Raw genomic sequence first — 19566 nt, 5'->3', positions numbered from 1 at the left:
CATTTTTCTTTAGAAGGTTACCAAAATGTGAAAGGTATGAATACTTTCACATGCATTGTAGATCATTGTTTTAATTCAAAAGCATGGACATAATGTTCTTGTTTGTTTTCTAGAATGTTTATTCAGAGGAATTCGGCCTCAAGTATGACTCCTCACTGCAGAGTCTGGTGTGGGAGTTCCTGTCTAGGCTGGAGAAGTTACTTCCAACACCAACCCTTCAACAGGTACCATGCTAAGATGTTATTGCCATCATCAGTCTACTTTCATACAACAATCACTGTACAAAGGGATCCTATACAAATCGGTTGGTAGTGGTTGGACCAAAGGTGACAGTGTTCCACTTTGGGTAAGTAGGCTTTATACCTATTCAGAAAACATACTTTCAGTAGTATAAGAAGAAATTGGCTACTTTCAAATGGAGATAGCCCTCAATGCCGCCACTGCAAAGATGTGCCCTCTATCCAACGCTATGGGTTAAACCAAATGTTGAAATTATATAAATGCCAAATGTCTATTCATTGGATCCAATTATGGTAGAATGCAACATCCATAGAGAGATATTTCTATTAACTGGTTTCATATAAAATATTAATTCAGATGATATTATAGAAATGGGGACCATTGCCATTCCTCTTTCCATTAGACTGCATCTTGGTTTCTACCTGACCCTTCTATCCTGGAGGACTGTGTGCAGTTTGTGTGTCACCCCGAGCCTTTGAAGACCCTACTCCAGTACCAAAACAACACATATGAATATGTGGACACCAACGGTAAGAGCTATGTTACTCTGAGCTTTAATGTATGACATAAAAATAAGCAAATTTGAACTCACTGTTCTATATCGTGGAGTTTTGCTCCTAGTGGTTTACCCCGCTGCCTAGGCAGCGAATAGCCTGAGAGAAGATTATGCACACACCTGCAACCAATGGGAGCACAGGTGTCCCTATATAAAAGGGACGCTTCCCCTCAATCAGCCTCCCATTATCTTCAGCGACTTGAACCGGACTGAAGAAGCCGAGAAGATAAGTCTCAGGACGAACCCGCCGTCGATTTCGAAGTATCAATGTTGTCCATCTAAATGAGCACACCGGTATTTACACCCAACCCAAAAGCTCTTTTAAGAGCTCAGTGTCACTGCTCCTCTGTGGACTCACACGACCTGTGTTTCGTGTGCTTAGGGTCACAGCACGCTAGGAGCAGCCTCACAAATCTCCCACAATGCCCTAGCTGCGCCCTCCTTTCTTTAAAGGAGAGGAAGCAGCAGTGGGCATTTTTTAGGGAGGATTTTCCTCTAGAGGACGCAATGTCAGTCTCAGTTTCTGAGGCATCATATGATTGCACCGCTTCTGGAGATGACGAGGATGTTGGTAGGTGCATGGATGTTTCTCCGGAACACTCCATTCCATTCCACTGACCGAATTTGGGGAAAAAACTCCCTCAGGAGAGTGCAAGATTTTTCTCATCCTTGTGCGAGGACAAGGTGGACTCTGACTACTCAGCAGCCCCCTCACGTTATGGCCTCTCTGCGCTCTTAGTTTCCAGGGCTCATTGAGAGGGCTGCGAGCCGGCTAGAGCTCCAGCTGCCCCCCCATTCCCCCCAACCCGGAGGTGGATATGATGGAGGGCGGCCCCTATTCTCGGCCAAGAAGGGTGGCGGAGCCATTGGCTCCTGCCATGCCCTCGCTCAGAAAGTACGTGGAGGGCTCATGAGAGTCACCTTTGACGGCACTCGCGCCGGCCAAAGCTTATATCCCATTCACCAGAGTGGACAGCAGACGAGTGGGAATTTCCCAGGGGATCCCCAGGCTCGAGAGCGCCGTGGCTGCGTATCTCGTCCCGGGTTCGAGCTCCTGACCCTCGTCCAAGAAGGCTTCTCTACCCACATCAAAAGACCGACTCACAACGCAGCTGGTTGAGAAGTCCTTTGTACTCGGGGCCCAGGCGGTAGCAGCAGGAAATAATATTGCCCTCCTGGCAGCCTCTCTGTCCCGTCTCACTACGGGTAAGACTGGGCTGTCAGAGAAAGAGACAGAATAAGAATCACCCAAGTGTCGGCTGTGTGTGCGGGGAGGTCCATGGCCACTATGGTGGTCGCGGAACGACACCGCTGGCTGTCTCTGACAGGCATGAAGGAGACCGACAAAGCCATGCTGTTGAACTCCCCCGTCTCTGACGACAGCCTCTTCGGAGTCACCGCCAAAGAAGCGAAGGAGCGTGTTGGGAGGCTGGATTAGGAGAGGAAGAAATTATCTAGACACCTGCTGCTGGCAGGACAAGCTAGATTGCTACCCAGAGACCCACCCAGGTAGACCTGGGTCTAGTGCCAGACAGCGAGCCCGGCGACAGATGACAACAGCGCTACGAGAGTGGGCCCCACCCCTCCTGCAGCGCCGGAGAGAGCAGCCGGCCCCGCCAGCAAGAGAGGTGGTCGTGACGTCACCCTGGCTGCACCCTAAGGGTGTCCAGAAGAGACGTTGGCCATGACGAGACGAGGGGGAGAGGATAGAGGAGAGCACATAGCCCTGTTTGATTGTGCCCACTACCCCCCCCCCCCCCTCCCCACCACTGTATAGGGATGGAGTAGCCGACATGTTGTTTGTATAATAAAGACTGTTCCAATTGACTTTTGTCACGAGAACCTCTTTTCCATGACAACCAAAGAGTTTTGTGGCTGAGGTTTTAAAGAGCAGCCTGGGGCGTTGGTGAAGGGTTATGCCATCCAATTCCATTGGACTCCTCCCCCGTTTTTGGGCGTGGTGGAAACAGTGAGGAAATCGCCAGAGAAAGTCGCCGCTCTCACTGCAGAGATTATGGAACTTTTGGCGAAGGAGGCGGTCACAGTAGATCCCCGCGAGCAAAGGAACAACGGGCTATATTCGCCCTACTTCCTAGTGCCAAAATAGACGGGGGGGGAATGAGGCCAATACTGGATCTACACATTCTCAACGAGAGTGTAGCCACAGGGCCCTTTCGAATGCAAGAAGGTTTCATCCGAATCACACAGTGATGGCGCATTCGGTCATGACACTCTTGGGTCTCATGTCGTTATGTCGTCTGAGAAATCAGTATGATATGTCTTCTAACCATGGTTCAGTCTGTACTCAGCAAAGCGGATTGGAGGACTTGAACTAAGTGGAAAAACTGCAGGACCGGTGGACTGGTTTCCTTCAGGTCCGCTTTTACCTGTTAGGGTGACTATGTGACATGACTCCTGACTGAGAGATCAGTACAGTAGAGGTCATGTATTCTAACCTGCCCACAGGTCTATGACTATGTTTGGGCGGAAGGATGAGGGAAATAGTTCCTCAGTGCTGTTAGACCAATCATTGAATATTGACAGGATATTGAAGTATCATCTATCTGCTGGTTCAGATTAGTAAGGCTCATATTCTGTTTATCTGCCTATCTGGCTATTCAAACCACTAGGAGCAGAGCTCCCCCATGGGGCTCCGCCCCACTCATAGAATTGGAGTTACAACTGCGGTAACTATCGTTCACTACTATATCATATAGAGGTCAACCGATTATGATTTTTCAACGCTGATACCGATACCGATTATTGGAGGACGAAAAAAAGCAGATACCAATTAATCGGCCAATTTTTATATATATGTAATAATGACAATTACAATAATACTGAATGAACAATGAACACTTATTTTAACTTAATATAATACATAAATAAAATCAATTTAGTCTCAAATAAATAATGAAACATGTTCAATTTGGTTTAAATAATGCAAAAACAAAGTGTTGGAGAAGAAAGTAAAACTGCAATATGTGCCATGTAAGAAAGCTAACGTTTCAGTTCCTTGCGCAGAACATATGAAAGCTGGTGGTTCCTTTTAACATGAGTCTTCAATAATACCCAGGTAAGAAGTTTTAGGTTGTAGTTATTATAGGAATTATAGGACTATTTCTCTCTATACCATTTGTATTTCATTATCCTTTGACTATTGGATGTTCTTATAGGCACTTTAGTATTGCCAGTGTAACAGTATAGCTTCCGTCCCTCTCCTCGCTCCTCCCTGGGCTCGAACCAGGAACACAACGACAACAGCCACCCTCGAAGCAGCGTTACCCATGCAGAGCAAGGGGAACAACCACTCCAAGTCTCAGAGCGAGTGACGTTTGAAACACTATTAGCGCGCACCCCGCTAACTAGATAGCCATTTCACATTGGTTACACCAGCCTCATCTCGGGACTTGATAGGCTTGAAGTCATAAACAGCGCAAATGCTTGACGCACAACGAAGAGCTGCTGGCAAAACGCACTAAAGTGCTGTTTGAATGAATGCTTACGAGCCTGCTGCTGCCTACCACCGCTCAGTCAGACTGCTCTATCAAATCATAGACTTAGTTATAACATAATAACACACAGAAATACGAGCCTTAGGTCATTAATATGGTCGAATCCGGAAACTATCATCTCGAAAACAAGACGTTTATTCTTTCAGTGAAATACGGAACCGTTCCGTATTTTATCTAAGGGGTGGCATCCATTAGTCTAAATATTCCTGTTACATTGCACAACCTTCAATGTTATGTCATAATTATGTAAAATTCTGGCAAATTAGGCGGGCCAAACTGTTGCATATACACTGACTCTGCGTGCAATGAACACAAGAGAAGTGACACAATTTCACCTGTTTAATATTGCCTGCTAACGTGGATTTCTTTCAGCTAAATATGCAGGTTTAAAAATATACTTCTGTGTATTGATTTTAAGAAAGGCATTGATGTTCATGGTTAGGTACACCTTGTAGCAAGGATACGCACCGCATCGATTATATGCAACGCAGGACACGCTAGATAAACTAGTACTATCATCAACCATGTATAGTTAACTAGTGATTATGATTGATTGATTGTTTTTTATAAAATAAGTTTAATGCTAGCTAGCAACTTACCTTGACTTACTGCATTCGCGTAACAGGCGGTGGGTGTCCTCGTGGAGTGCAATGAGAGGCAGGTGGTTAGAGCGTTGGACGAGTTAACTGTAAAGTTGCAAGATTGAATCCCCCGAGCTGACAAGGTGAAATTCTGTCGTTCTGCCCCTGAACGAGGCAGTTAACCCACCATTCCTAGTCCATCATTGAAAATAAGAATGTTTTCTTAGCTGACTTTCCTAGTTAAATAAAGATTAAATAAAGATGTAAAAAAATATATATATTCAACGGCTAAATCGGTGTTCAAAAATACAGATTTCCGATTGTTATGAAAACTTGAAATCGGCCCTAATTAAATCGGCCATTCCAATTAATCGGTCAACCTCTAGTATCATATAACTGCTGGTTGTTTATTATCAATGCCATAAAAAGACATTGGTTTGTGTCCCTAAAACTAAAAAAGATGAACCAGGGTTTGTTTGACATGGACTTTCCTCGTCTTCCTGTCTCAGCTTTATCTTCGGTCGACTACATCCTCTCATCGCTGTCGCTCTCTCCACTAAAGACAGTTGTGATCTTTCCAGATCAAACTGACCCAGAGATCAAATCAGAACCCATGGAGGAACCTTTGCCATATGAACATATGAACATTCAAAGCCCAGCCTCATCTGACAACGATTCAGAAATGCTTTCTTTGTTGGAGTCAGATTACGTGAAGAGCGTAGAAGGGGTGCATTCAGACGGACATTTGAATGTTGAGATTTTGTCTTTACAAATTCAAGGTTCAGAAGAGGTGAGTATACACAAGGAAACTACTGAGGGAGACCTTAAACACGAGACAGTTGACAAAGAGTCAGCAAGAGAGAGAGAACAAGATGGCGCTTTTCACCAACCTCAAACTGACAGTGGGCTAACAATACAAAAACCTCACAGCATCCAACAGAAAGTGCAGGACAGTTCTAGTTTGTCAACTTCCTGTCTGCTCCGTCAGCCCGCGGTGCTGCTGCACCGACTTGACATGACTGATATGCCGTTACCTGTGTCATCTCCAACATTGAGGAGAAAGAGGCTTCAAATTAAAAAAGGGCGATCCCAAGGACAGAGAGCGGGATGGGTCATATCACCAGAAAGTAAGAGGAATGCCAATGGACAGCCACCACCAGAGACTGAGTAAGAATTAGTGAATTTATTATACTGGAAACAATTCTTGCTACTGGTAATCTTCCATTACAATCCTAACGCTCCTTCAATTTGGTATTTTTCAGACAAGACCGTGTAACCTCAGACGATAATGCTCCCAAGAAAAGGAAAGCTGGTAGGAAAATCATCATCATCCTAGCTATGATTCAGGCTCTCAATTTTATACAGAATCTGCTTCTTAAAGTGATATTTGGCTCAGCGTTTATAATCAGTTAATGGTAAGCTCAGTATTTTACAATGTGATGTCGGATGGTTTCTCCCCCTGAAAGTATACTATAGGCCAGGAGAAACTGTAATCCATGGTTCAGTTTTCTACAAAATTCAGCTAATTTCAGTCACCGCTTGCTAACAATGAATGGGAGTGGTAGGGGTATGTGGTGCCTGTTGAAAAGAATGGCCAACTCATGTATATCAGGCACCAGATACCCCTCCCATTGATTTTTAGCTAGGGTGGCTAAAGTTAGCTGGAGATTGTAGTGGCTGTTTAAAGAAAAACTGTAATCCATGGTTTGGTTATCCCGGCCCATAGACGACTATCAGGGGGAGAGACCGTCTGACATTAAGTTTTAAAGTACTTCCCCTTCAATCACTTGCCTTGGAATGCACGTTCAAAAAGTCACACATTTGGCAATTTTGTTAATAGCATAAAACCTATGGCTGCTAAAGTTAAAGCAATTTGCATGTCTTACACTGTCTGGCTATCTATAACTGTTTGACCCTTACTTGTTCTCCCAGATTTTGCCATGTTTTGAGATCACCATTTTTTATTTTCAACTCTAGGTAGAGGCCTAGAGGAAGAGACACTGCACCACCACATCAAGGACTTTCACTCAGAGGAGTGCAGTGGACAGAACAGAGAACATTTTGACAGTGTGCCTCAGTATTCTTTGGCCCCTGACCTATTACATGTAATTGGGCAGTCTACTAGAAGCAAGCGGGTCAAAATGTGCTCCTTGTGTAGGAAGACCTTCATTGGAGCAAAGGATTTGACGGCACACATGAGATCTCATACTGAGCAGAGTCCTTACCAGTGTGCCCAGTGTTTGCAAAGCTTTGAACATCAGGAGGACTTACACAAACATCAACAGATTGGGTGTGAGGTGGCAACTCAACCAGAAGAGGACAACATGTCTACGGCATCTTTTGAAGAGGATAACATGTCTGCAACATCTTTTGAGGATGGGATTGAGGCATCCGAGCCCAATGGCACTTCGCCCCTGAGCCCAACAACTTCTAACGTTCGTCCCAATCCAAAAGAGTTTTCCAAAGCCAGAACTTGCCATGTGTGTCAGGAAACTTTCCAAAGTGCATATTTAATGAGAAAGCACCTGAATTCCAAACACGATCAGCTCCCTTACCAGTGCTGTGACTGTGGAGAACATTTCAAGAGGAAGTTTCATTTAAAGGAACATAAGAAATTGTGCTTGGCGGCGAGCTCAACAACTTCCAACATTTGTCCCACTCCAGATCAGTCTTCCAAAGCCAGAAATTGCAGTTTGTGTAACAAGACTTTTGACAGTCCATATTTAATGAGAAAGCACCTCAAATCCAAACATGATCAACTCCCTTACCAGTGCCCGGGCTGTGGAGGAAATTTCCAAAGGAACTTTCATTTGAAGGAGCATAAAAAAGAGTGCTTGGTGGCGAAGAGTCTCCTCTCTTGCTCTGTGTGTGACAAAACTTTCATTGAAGCAAGCAATTTGACAAAACACGTGAGATCTCACACGTACCAGTGCACCAAGTGTTTGCAAAGCTTTGAACGTCAGGAAGACTTACAGAAACATCTGCAGAATGTGTTTGAAGAGCCAGCTCAATTTGAAGAGGACAACACGTCGATGCCTTCTTTTGAGGATGGGACAGAGACATCCCAGCCCGACGACACTTCCAATGTCCTTCCCACTCGAAAGGAGTCTTCCAGAGCCAGAACGTGCCGTTTGTGTCACAAAACGTTTGACACTATACATTTCATGAAAAAGCACCTGAATTCCAAACATGCTCAGCTCCCTTACCAATGCCTCCACTGTGGAGAAAACTTCAGGAAGAAGTTTAATTTGAAAGAACATCAGAAAGAGTGCCATAAACACACTCCAACACAGTTGTCCAAGGCCAGAACATGCCGTGTGTGTCACAATACTTTTGTTAGTGTACATTTAATGAGAAAGCACCTCAAATCCAAACATGATCTGCTCCCTTACCAGTGTCTCGGCTGTGGAGACCATTTCTACAAAAATTCTCACTTGCTGAAACATGAGAACGTTTGCTCAGCGGCAAAGAGGCTCCTCACTTGTTGTGAGTGTGGTAAGACTTTTAAGCTCTCTCAGCTTAAGAGGTGTAACCAGGTGAACCAACAGCAGGCTCCTAAGGGGGGTCACCAAGAGACCAACACGACTCTAATAGTGGAAAATGGGACGGAGATACCCCAGTCCTTCAGCACAACACCCCAGAACCCAACAACCTCCAATGCCCTCACAATTCAAGGGCAATCCTCCACAATAGCCAACCATTATGAAACATGTCTTTTGTGTAATGAAACGTTTGAAAATGGAGAGAATCTGAGAAAACATATGAAATTTCAACATGATGTACGTACGTACGTGTGCCTTGATTGCGGGGAGACATTCCAAAGCAAATCTGAACTACAGAAACATTCTGACATTCATTTGGGCTCCAGAAAGTGTCCTTTGTGTGTTAAAAATACTTCTCAATCAACGCTGCAGCACGTTCAGAGACAACAGCAAGACTCGAGGGTGTCAAGTGAGGGAGTCAACCCAAACCAGCACCAAAGGGATGTTGATCCAGCAGATGGCAGCAGCTCGCTGGCACCAAGGGAACATGAGACAAATATCCCCCAGCCTTCAACCTATCTATGTGATACATGTGGTAAAGACTTCCCATCTCTGTGCCGATTGAAAAGACATTTGCAAGTACATACAGGAGAGCAGCCTTTTCCTTGCACGGATTGTGGCAAATGTTTTACTTGCAAGGGTAGTCTGAAAATCCATCAACGCCTTCATACAGGAGAGCGGCCATTTGCGTGCACTTTGTGCCAACAACGCTTTATCACAAATAAACACCTAAAAAGACATATGTTTACTCACACAAGGGAAAAGCCTTTTCAGTGTTCATCTTGTGGGAAAACCTTCAAAACGAAACAAGGTTGGAGCAGACATCAACAATTTAGGCGTTGTTACCTGGAAAAACATACTAGAGCAAGTTTTCTAGAGAATCAGAAGGACTTACTAAAACATCAGCAGATTGGGCGCGAGGAGGCAGCTCAACCAGAAGAGGATAACATGTCTACAACATCTTTTGAGTATAAGACATCCCAGGCCCATGGCACTTCAGCCCAGAGCCCAGACACTTCTAATGTTCGTCCTACCCCAAGACAGTCCTCCAAAGCCAGGACGTGCCACGTGTGTCATGAAATCTTCCATAGTGCATATTTAATGAGAAAGCACCTGAATTCCAAACATGACCAGCTCCCTTACCAGTGCCTCGACTGTGGAGAACATTTCAAGAGGAAGTTCAATTTGAGGGAACATAAGGCAAACTGCCATTGTACGCCTTCCTCCAAAGCCAGAAAACGCTGTTTGTGTAACACGACTTTCAACAGTCCATATTTAATGAGAAAGCACCTCAAGTCCCAACATGATCAACTCCCTTACCAGTGCCGCGACTGTGGCCATTTTTTTAAGCTGAAGTTTAATTTGAAGAAGCATAAGAAAAAATGCCCCGCTCTGAAAAGACGTTAGCGAGTACACGCTGGAGAGCAGAATCCTTGTACGGATTGTAGCAAACACTTTACTTTGAAGGGTAGTTTGACAAGCCACCAACTCCTTCATACAGAAGAGCAGCCATTTGCGTGCACTTTATGCCAAGAACGCTTTATCGCGAATAAACAGCTACAAGGACATACGTTCACTCACTCAAAGGAGAAGCCTTTTCAGTGTTCAGCTTGTGGGAAGGAAGACTTTCAAAACAAGGTTGGAGCAGACATCAACAATTTAGGCATGGTCAGCTGAAAAAAATATATACGAGAACAAGTTTGCTTGAAGATTGAGTAATTGTAATTCCCGACCTTCACCATTTTACTTGTGATTTTGGTTCTTATTTTATTCTCTTTGAATAGAGACATTTTTGGTTTTTACAAACAAACGTCACCTTTGAGTGATGCACACGCATTCTCGTGTTTAAAAAAAAAAAGCCCTCTAGCAGAATATTTACACGCAGATGTCGGGACCTTGACAAACTTAATAGTGATGACTATGAAAACACAAGACTGGTGGCTATAACTATGTTCAAGGAGAGTATTATTCTTCTGGCTTTATCGAGCTCTATTTGTGATATTTTACCTTGCTGGCTTGGTAGCTTGCTAGGTAATTCATCCTCGGAAGACATCTGTGACGTTGTAGACTATAACCATCTGACTACATGTTTGCATCTGAAGTTGGATGTTGTTGTATTGTCAATCCCCGATCTGAGGAGGAACTGTGCACTGCAACTTCACGACCCGGCCGGGAAATGGGTCTAATACCTATGTTCAGGAATGTCCCCCAGAGCTGTTGCCAGAGAATTTAATGTTAATTTCTCTACCATAAGCTGCTTCCAACGTCGTTTTAGAGAATTAGGCAGTACATCCAACCGGCCTCGTAACTGCAGACCATGTGTAACCACGCCAGCCCAGGACCTCCACATCCGGCTTCTTCACCTGCGGGATCGTCTGAGACCAGCCACCCGGACAGCTGATGAAACTTTGGGTTTGCACAACCGAAGGATTTCTGCACATACTGTGGTGCTTATCGTCCTCACCAGGGTCTTGACACAACTGCAGTTTGGCGTCGTAACCGAATTCAGTGGGCAAATGCTCACCATTAATTCGCTGCACGCTGTGCTCTTCACGGATGAATCCCTGTTTCAACCGTAATGATGGCAGATGGCAGACCCACGTGTATAACTTCATGTGGGCGAGCAGTTTCCTGATGTCATCATTGTGAACAGTGTGCCCCATGTTGGTGGTGGGGTTATGGTATGGGCAGGCATAAACTACAGACAACAAACACAACTGCATTTTATCGATGGCAATTTGAATGCACAGAGTGATACCGTGACAAGATCCTGAGGCCAATTGTCGTGCCAGTCATCCGCCGCCATCACCTAATTTTTCAGCATGATAATGCACAGCCCCATTGTCGCAAGGATCTGTACACACTTCCTGGAATCTAAAAATGTTGCAGCTCTTCCATGGCCTGCATACTCACCAGACATGTCACCCATTGAGCATGTTTGGGATGCTCGAGAGACGTGTACGACAGCGTGTTCCAGTGCCGGCCAATATATAGCATACCCATTGAAGAGGAGTGGGACAACATTCCACAGGCCACAAACAACAGCCTGATCGACTCCATGCGAAGGAAATGTGTTGCGCTGCATGAGGCAAATAGTGGTCACACCCAGGTACTGACTCGTTTTCTGATCCACGCCCCTATTTTTTTTATTTTATTATTATGGTATTTGTTATCATCAGATGCATATCTATATGCCCAGTTATGTGAAATCCATCATTTCGGGCCTAATTAATTTATTTCAATTGACTGATTTCTTTACATGAACTGTAGTAAAATCTTTGAAATTGTTGCATGTTTGGTTTATATTTTTTGCATCAGCGTAGATGGTGGGCGTTGGACGCGGTTTGTGACACACAAGGTTGTCATTTTGAATTCCAATGCCGCTTTTGTTTTTCAACAGTATTAACTAATCACAATTGTTTTCTACTCTAAATCACTAACTCAACAGCTTCATATTAAAAACAAGAATGGCGCAGGGGTCCAAGCACTGGTTTATGGACCAGAAGGACACAGGCTCTAATTTTGCCCAATGCCCTTTCTCTAAAAAAAATCTCACAATGCCCCAATGTGTCGATATGCTATCCAGTAATGAATGGTCACAGAAAGTATGGGTCGTGTTATTTAAACACCACACCCAAATGAAAAACAAAACGATTGAAACGAGGAGGAACTTGTCACTCGTATAGTGAAACACTTTTGTTTTCCGTTACGTGCCTGACACTTACATGACCCCGCACAAATTGATTGCAGAGCTGCAGAATTAACAGTTGTTTAAAGGAGAATTGCCCCCATATTCAACTTCAATGTGCCATACACATTTGCACACGGCTCGGATCGATCGTAATACTACAAAACACAACCGAGTTCAGAGGAAAAAGGTGAAACATTCAGTGAAATGGAGAGGATGTGTGCTCTGCTGACCGCAAACACTACATAGTCTGATGCGACGATTGCTGCCTTGGATGCACACTCAACCTCTACGTTTTCCCACTCCAGAGGGGGGAGCTACATGATAACGAACAAGAAGGAACATCCAAATCTCACCAGGCTCAATAGACACACATCCCTTTTGAGCCTCTGCATTTCTACCAGGTAAGGGAGTTTATCCCTTCACTTGACCTGACTTGAGGTATTTCCTTGTCTGTTGGTAAGGAAAGACTCCCTGGCTTTAATTGTTACGGTATCTTGATATTTGGGGCCTAAAAACTCACTGGCTTTATTTGTGACGGTAACTAGATATTTTGAGGGTCTGACACTGAAATAGATACTCTCTTAGGGACCAATTTATTACATATTTATCCGAATCACTCGTCCTTTTTCTCCCTCCCTTCACTGTTCATTTTTTAGCTATCCCCCTAGTTTTTTTCCACCGAGGGTATTTTCCAGGACAACCTTGTCTTTTCCCGCTGCCAGATACGTGTCTGTCTGTCTGCCACAGTTATTGGCCTATCAGTGACCATGTACTGCTCCTGGCAACATGACACGGTAAGGATGTTCCTAATGTTGCTACAATATTGCAATCTCAAACACGTTACTTTTTAGTGTATACTGAACAAAAATATAAATGCAACATGTAAAGTGTTGGTCCCATGTTTCATGACCTGGAAATAAAAGATCCCAGAAATGTTCCATACACACAAAAAGCGTATTTCTCTCAAGTTTTGTGCACAAATTAGTTTGCATCCCTGTTAGCAAGCAGTTCTCCTTTGCCAAGATAATTCATCCATCTGACAGGTGTGGCATATCAAGAAGCTGATTAAACAGAATGATCATTACCCAGGTGCACCTTGTACTGGGGACGATAAAAGGCCACTCCAAAATGTGCAGTTAATGTCACACAACACAATGCCACAGATGTCTCAAGTTTTGAGGGAGCCTGCAATTGGCATGCTGACTGCAGGTATGTCCACCAGAGCTGTTGCCAGATTATTTAATGTTAATTTCTCTACCATAGACTGACTCCCAACAGGCCCACCCACTTGGGAGGCAGGCCCACTCATTGCCCAATCATCTGAAATCTGTAAATTAGACCCTAATGGATTTATTTATATTGACTGATTTCCATCTATGAACTATAACTCAGTAAAATCTTTGAAATTCTTGCGTGTTGCGTGTTATATTTTTGTTCAGTATAAGTAATATAAGAGAACCGTATTCACTGGTTCGTGTTCATAGGGTGCATCGTAGCGAAACGTTTTGCAAAGGAAAATGAGAACCAGCCTTTCTTACAGCTCAGATGGTACCTCCCGGTTCCGTTCTGCTTTCTTCCATTTCGTGCCTAGTGAACATAACCCTGGATTTAGGTTGAGCCACCTGGCAGACCTTTCAAGAGATGCTGTCCCTGACTGCTTCCTCTGCATGCCAAGGGACCCATAAAAAAAGCACTTTCATTAACAAGCCATTAGTATTGATCGGGCAATTTAAAGGTAGTGGAAGTCGAGCAGGTACAGGTATCTAATAACAAGACGGCACCGTACAGCCAGACTATAAGCCATCCTTCAGCTGAACCTTTTCACCCTCCCAGGGCTGTTGTGTTGAGAGTTATGGGCACACAACCCAGTACCACCTGCCACAGCCCTCAACATCACCACCTACCAGAACTAATAGGGGCAAAGTGGCAGATGCCAGGGGGGGCAGTGCCCACCTGGGGGGAACACGATCTGCGGTAAAGACATTAGATCCCAAAAGCAGGTCGGGGTGACAGCGACAAGCGTACAGTATGAGCGGAAGGCAGTCAAGTGACTCGGCAGGTGAAAAAAGTGACGGGTCATTAAGGCGGCAGGTTCTCGTGCCGCACTGACACAATGGCAGACGCTGCGCGGGGGAGCGAAGGTACGTAGGCAGGCAGGCGGCAGCCTCGAGGGATCAAGTTGTTTATAGAGTGCACCGAGAAAACTGAATCCATGTGAAGTCATTTCTGATTCAAAATACATAAGAGAAACATGGATCCTGCTGATCTGTCCTTGATAATAAGTAACAAAGTTCATCAGGGAGGTTAAATAAAGATGCACAAGGTTAAACAAAGTATTGTGCAAATGTTGCAGTTTCAAAGCTAATTTCCTGCAATTCTACAACATATGTTCATATGATATCTGGGTGAATTACAAAATCAATGGGGGGGCCCCCTGGTGGTCAGGACTGTTGGGCACATGCTTTGCATTTCTATTGCGAAATCTGTAAGCGCTTCAGCTTTACAAATTGAATAGAGCCCCAATTTACCTAGCAATCTGAAAAGAAAAATAGCTGACATTGAGTGACTGTCAGTGAGTGACCTACACAAGAGGATTTAGAAATGTCACGTTGTGTATTATACTATTCTACAGTTGAGACACCGACTGAGTTCATAATAATAAAGGAAAGTAGTTCAGACTTTGAGCAGAAGTCTTTGATTCGGTAAAATGATTAGAAAATACTCAAATACAGAGAAAATAAGTATTTAACACACAAAGAGTTAAATAAGCATGTATATGAGCCCAGGTCTGGTGTGTTTGCATGTGTGAATGGCCAAACTGAGCTCCACAGTGATCTTAAGCTGAACGTCACTTATGAGAGCTGGCCAACCTGACGAGAGTGACGAGAGCGGGTAACTCTGGGTAATTCTTAAGCTCCTCATTTATTTGTGGTAATGTAGCCACTGACTGAAACTTTGTAAGCTGTTAATTACTGGATATTTAGTGGCATTCTTCGGTGACAGCCCCTCCCTGGTGTGTCACTCATGCTGTCGTGCCATACAGAAAGCAGTGGCGGCTGGTGTAGGGAGAAATGAGGATGGCATTTCTTCCTCAACCAGCCTGCTCTGACAGAAAGGCATGAGCCTGCCACTATGACAAACAGATGGATTATGAAATATTGTTTCTCATGGATTAAGGGAACATGCGCTCTCTCTTGGGAGTTAAGTTTGACACCCCTAGTTTAGAGAAAGTTTAGTAAAATACACAGTAGGATTTGTCAGCATATTTTATTATGTCAGTCAAGGAGAAATCATCTCAAACAAAATTATGGTATACTCTGAATATTGACGTGAGATTATGTTTTTTCTCCCTCGGGCATAAATAGTTTGGAAGTTCTAGAATATATTAAGCATATTTCCTCAGGGAACTGTTTTCCTAGCTAGGAATGAATAGTATTAACTTTCAAAATGGGGGTACACTGTTTTTTGCAGCTTTATTTGAATATTCCTACTATACTGTATGTGTGCTTTGTATAAGGGTGTTAAATTGTACACTTAAGCCTATCCTTATCGAGGAAGATCCGCACTAGCTCAATTGAAATTTAAAAGGCAATGTTTCTGCGTTCGCAAATTCATGGTAAACACTGCATATGTTGGCTCAATAAGAAATGCCCTTTCAATTTCAATCGTGCTATAATGCAGATCTTCCATGATACGGATTGAATCTAGCCCTTAATAGGTGTTAGGAAAAAAATTTAAACTGCTTTTTAAATTATCTCAAGATGTTATTTGGTTGCGAATAATTAATCGATTGAGGTTGAAAATACACAAAACAATTTATCTTCCAACATAAACATGCCTGAACTTGGAGAGAAAAAACACCACGTCAACCAAAAACAATTAATATTCTGTTATCTGAAAACGTATATGCCCAGTATGTAATAGTAAGTCAAAACATCCAACCGTGCGTGTGAATCAGTCAGCCTCGACCTGTCATGCAAGTACAGTATTTGTCTATACAATCTACAGTATCTCGAATAGAATGTTAACATATTGTCGATACCTTTTCCTTAGGAAAAAGAATAAACAACTTCAGCATGCAATGAGGTAACAGGTCATAACAGCCAATTCCTCTGCGAGGAAGCCTAAATGTATACTTGTATTCTTACTTATAGGAGTTATCTCTGTGTGAGTGCAGAAGTTGTTAGACCCCTCTTTCCAGGTGAGCTCTAGTCTGGTTCGGAGTGCAGTGACACAGCTCTATTCAGAACACATCATTCAAATTATATACTCTATGGCTGACTCGAAGGTCGACATTTTATCTTTTCGAAATTCTTATGAAACTCATCTTGTGCTCAATAACCAGCTGTGGGGGAACAGGTTAAGGTAGATTCATGTTTTGTGGTTACGCAATATCGATTGGCTTCATCTCGACCGAATATCTTACGGGAACCCACTAATTCACAGGTGTGTATGGCTCCGTCCCAAAAAGGCACCTTATTCCCTATATAGTGTACTACTTTCGACCAGACCCCTATGGGCCCTGGTCCAAAGTTGTGCACTATATAGGGAATAGGGTGCCATTTTGGACGCACTCTATCACTAGCTTACTGCTTGTAGTACTGCTTGACAAATGAATGTCTAAATAGTCGTCTTTTGGTTAAACAAGCGAATGCCCCTATGTGTAGTATAGAGATTTATTCATGATGTTCATAATTGGACACCTTTATGCTGCGTTTACAGAAGCAGCCCAATTCAGATCGTTTGCCAATTATTTGCATATCTGATACCTATCTGATCTTCTTCCCTAACGTGTAAACAGCAAAAGACCACATGGAATCAGATCTGTTGACTTCCGATTTATACCATCTCCATATGTGGAGCTGAATCCTGATACAAACCCAATCCTCCATATGTGACCTCTGTCTGGACGCTCAGATCAGATTTCTTTGCTCTGAAATGTAACTTTTTATTTTTTTATCATGATTTGCCTTGACCATGACAACCACCCTAATATTTAAAGGAACAGAGACAGGAAATGAGAATTGCATCTGTGTGCTACTTCAGAGGCTACATCAGTGTGAGCAGAGAGGAGGTAACGAGGTTTCACTCTTGCCAAAAAGCTATCCAAAATAAGCCCAAAGCGTTTCTATGGGCTTATTTTGGACCTAAGGTTGTCGCCTGCCTTCCCGCCTTTGGGACAACGACTCCCATTGTTATGACGGAGACATGAGCGTTATATACAGATCTCTGGTGTGAATGGGCAAATCTGATATGGGTCACATGTAAAACTTGAGTGTAGACAAAAAATATCAGATATAGAACGAAAATCAGATTTGGGTTCTTGTGGCTGTTAAACAACGACTGTTCATCAATTAGAAAACAGTAACTGCTTTCTGAATTTTGAACCTATTTTCTTGAGACCTTAATACGTTTTGGTTGCACTCTTTGATTACTTTTGTAAAGGTAGCCATTTCAACCAAGTGTAATGTTGTTTCATTGAACTGAATTAAACATTTTATATATTAATAATATAATCATGGTTTGCATTTGATTAATTCCCCTTTTAGAGGACTTGTGTAGGAACGTCACAATGACCCCTGTTCCGCGCTAACATTTGATCGAGGTGTTAGAGTCAAGAACCTCTACCTAGGTCACAATCACTTCTAACCTCGAACGGGATTTCAACTTCAATAATACACATTTTCAGGTTGATCTTCCAATCGAAAGAGAGAAACTCCTCAAAAATGAGCTACGTCTAAAAAAGGACACACTTGATCAAATCCAAGACAACGCACAAAATGACATGCGTTTGCATAGTAAAAGCTGTAAGTCGCTTGAACGCAGACTAACAAGTGATCCCCCCCCCCCCCAAAAAAAAATGGGGGAAAACACGCCACACGTTAAGAACACTCAAAAGTGCACGTCCATAGTGTTGCACAATGTACAGTCCCTATAATGCTCTGTAACATGTCCACTTTTCTTGTCTTTGTAAAGATTCAGTTCCCTGTCCAGTTTTTAGTTCCCCGTGATGGTGGTTGGGGTTGAGTTGTTGGGGCCAAATGTAGGGCCAAGCGTAATCTTTTCACACTACCGTGCCAGCGCGGACCCTAGTGTGCTGGCCCAGATATTTTATTCTCTCTTGTGTGGAAAGGGCACTAGTCCGTCAGGTCCAGGCACCAGGACTGCTCTGTGCACTGAGTCTGAGCTCCCAGGCTGGATCTCCTCGACCTGGTCCCGGGGCTCTCGCTGTCCCTGCTCTCCGTGGAGCCCCCATTCCCCAGCAGGCACTCCAGACTGGTGTGTCCCACCGCTGCCGAGTCTCCCAAGGGGATATGGGGAGGAGCGCAGTTGTCCTGCCTAGGAGGAGACTCTGAGTCCTGGGAACAGACGGACGATGGCCTGGGGAAGGAGTGGGCAGTTCCAGGGCTGGAGTGGACAGACAGACTGTGCAGGTCCTCGTCAAGGAGGCTGGAGGTGGATGTGTATTGCTGGGGGAAGTCATGGCTTGGAACCCCGTCAAGCCCCAGGACTGCAGCAGGTTCCCCCAGGGTAGGCCTTGCAGGGTGTAAAAGGGGTTCTGAGGCTAGGTAGATGTGCGGGTAGGTGCTGGGGTAGGCATCCAGGAGGCTGTGAGTAGACGTGGGAGCACTAGACAGCAGACAGCTGTACAAACCGCTGCTAGGCGGCTGCAGACACAAGCTGGGTTGGGACTGGCTGATGCTAACTGGGCTAGTGTCAAGGCCAGGGCGACTCTCGCCAAAGTCCTCATGCCCAGCAGTGGTAGACGTGCCTGGGCTACCACCACTCTGTAAGGTTGGGCTAATGCTAAGCAAGGAAGGGCCAGTCCAGGGATGGGGTGAGGTTCTACCAGATCCCCGGCAGGGTCCTGGCACGGCCGCCGAGTCTGTCACATGGTAGAAGCTAGGGGGCCCTGGGCTGGAAGACTGAGGTTGGGTCTGGTAGTGGTCCTCTGGCTGTCCACCCTCTGTGGCCCTAGCCTGGCAGCTCCCCCCTGGAGCCTCACTGTAGCCCCAGCAAGGGTGGAGTGTGTCCGTGTGTCCCCCCTCCATGCTCCCAGGGTCCTGATGGAGGTGCAGGCTGCTGGGGGCCAGGTTGTAGGCTGTGCCAGTGCTGGCGGTGGGGTTGGGGTTGGAGACCATTTGGACGGCGTAGGGATAGGAGGAGGACAGGGAGGCTGTGTAGTGGTGCATAGCCACCTGGGCCTGGAGAAGGTGCATCATGTGATGGAGGTCCTTGGTCAGCTGAGACACTTCGTTGTTCAAGTTGCCCATCTAGGAAGAGAGAACATATACTCAGGGGTTAGATTGGGGAGGGGAAAGCGACAACATATGAATGTATTCAGACCTTTTGATCTGCACGTTGAAGGCGAATATTCATGCGAGTCTCCCACTGACGTCACTAAATGATTCACGCGAAAGTCATAGTTTAGTGCGAGGAT

The 19566-nt window shown here is 44.6% G+C and overlaps 2 protein-coding genes across 6 annotated transcripts in view; one reads left to right on the top strand and one right to left on the bottom strand.

Annotated features, from left to right (window-relative positions):
* LOC110491687 (zinc finger protein 91) overlaps positions 1–19566 on the top strand; it is a 33073-nt gene that overhangs the window by 6979 nt on the left and 6528 nt on the right. The window contains exons 5-9 of one of the 5 annotated variants that reach the window (XM_036946581.1): positions 114–224; positions 644–770; positions 5474–6059; positions 6155–6204; positions 6870–11723. In XM_036946581.1, the coding sequence (XP_036802476.1) occupies positions 114–224; positions 644–770; positions 5474–6059; positions 6155–6204; positions 6870–9841 (3846 nt within the window). In that variant the 3' untranslated portion in view covers positions 9842–11723. Of the gene's footprint in view, positions 1–113; positions 347–643; positions 771–5401; positions 6060–6154; positions 6205–6869; positions 11724–19566 lie in introns of those variants that run through there. The other 4 variants (XM_021565317.2, XM_021565318.2, XR_002468861.2 and 1 more) reach the window with 4 other exon arrangements.
* kcnh4b (potassium voltage-gated channel, subfamily H (eag-related), member 4b) overlaps positions 15376–19566 on the bottom strand; it is a 69457-nt gene continuing 65266 nt past the window's right edge. The window contains exon 16 of the mRNA XM_021565316.2: positions 15376–19399. Coding sequence (XP_021420991.2) covers positions 18263–19399 — 1137 coding nt within the window. The 3' untranslated portion in view covers positions 15376–18262. The remainder of the gene's footprint in view (positions 19400–19566) is intronic.

Source organism: Oncorhynchus mykiss, chromosome 16 (genome assembly GCF_013265735.2).
Source record: "Oncorhynchus mykiss isolate Arlee chromosome 16, USDA_OmykA_1.1, whole genome shotgun sequence".
NCBI lineage: Eukaryota > Metazoa > Chordata > Actinopteri > Salmoniformes > Salmonidae > Oncorhynchus > Oncorhynchus mykiss.
This window is presented reverse-complemented; position numbering and strand designations above follow the sequence as displayed.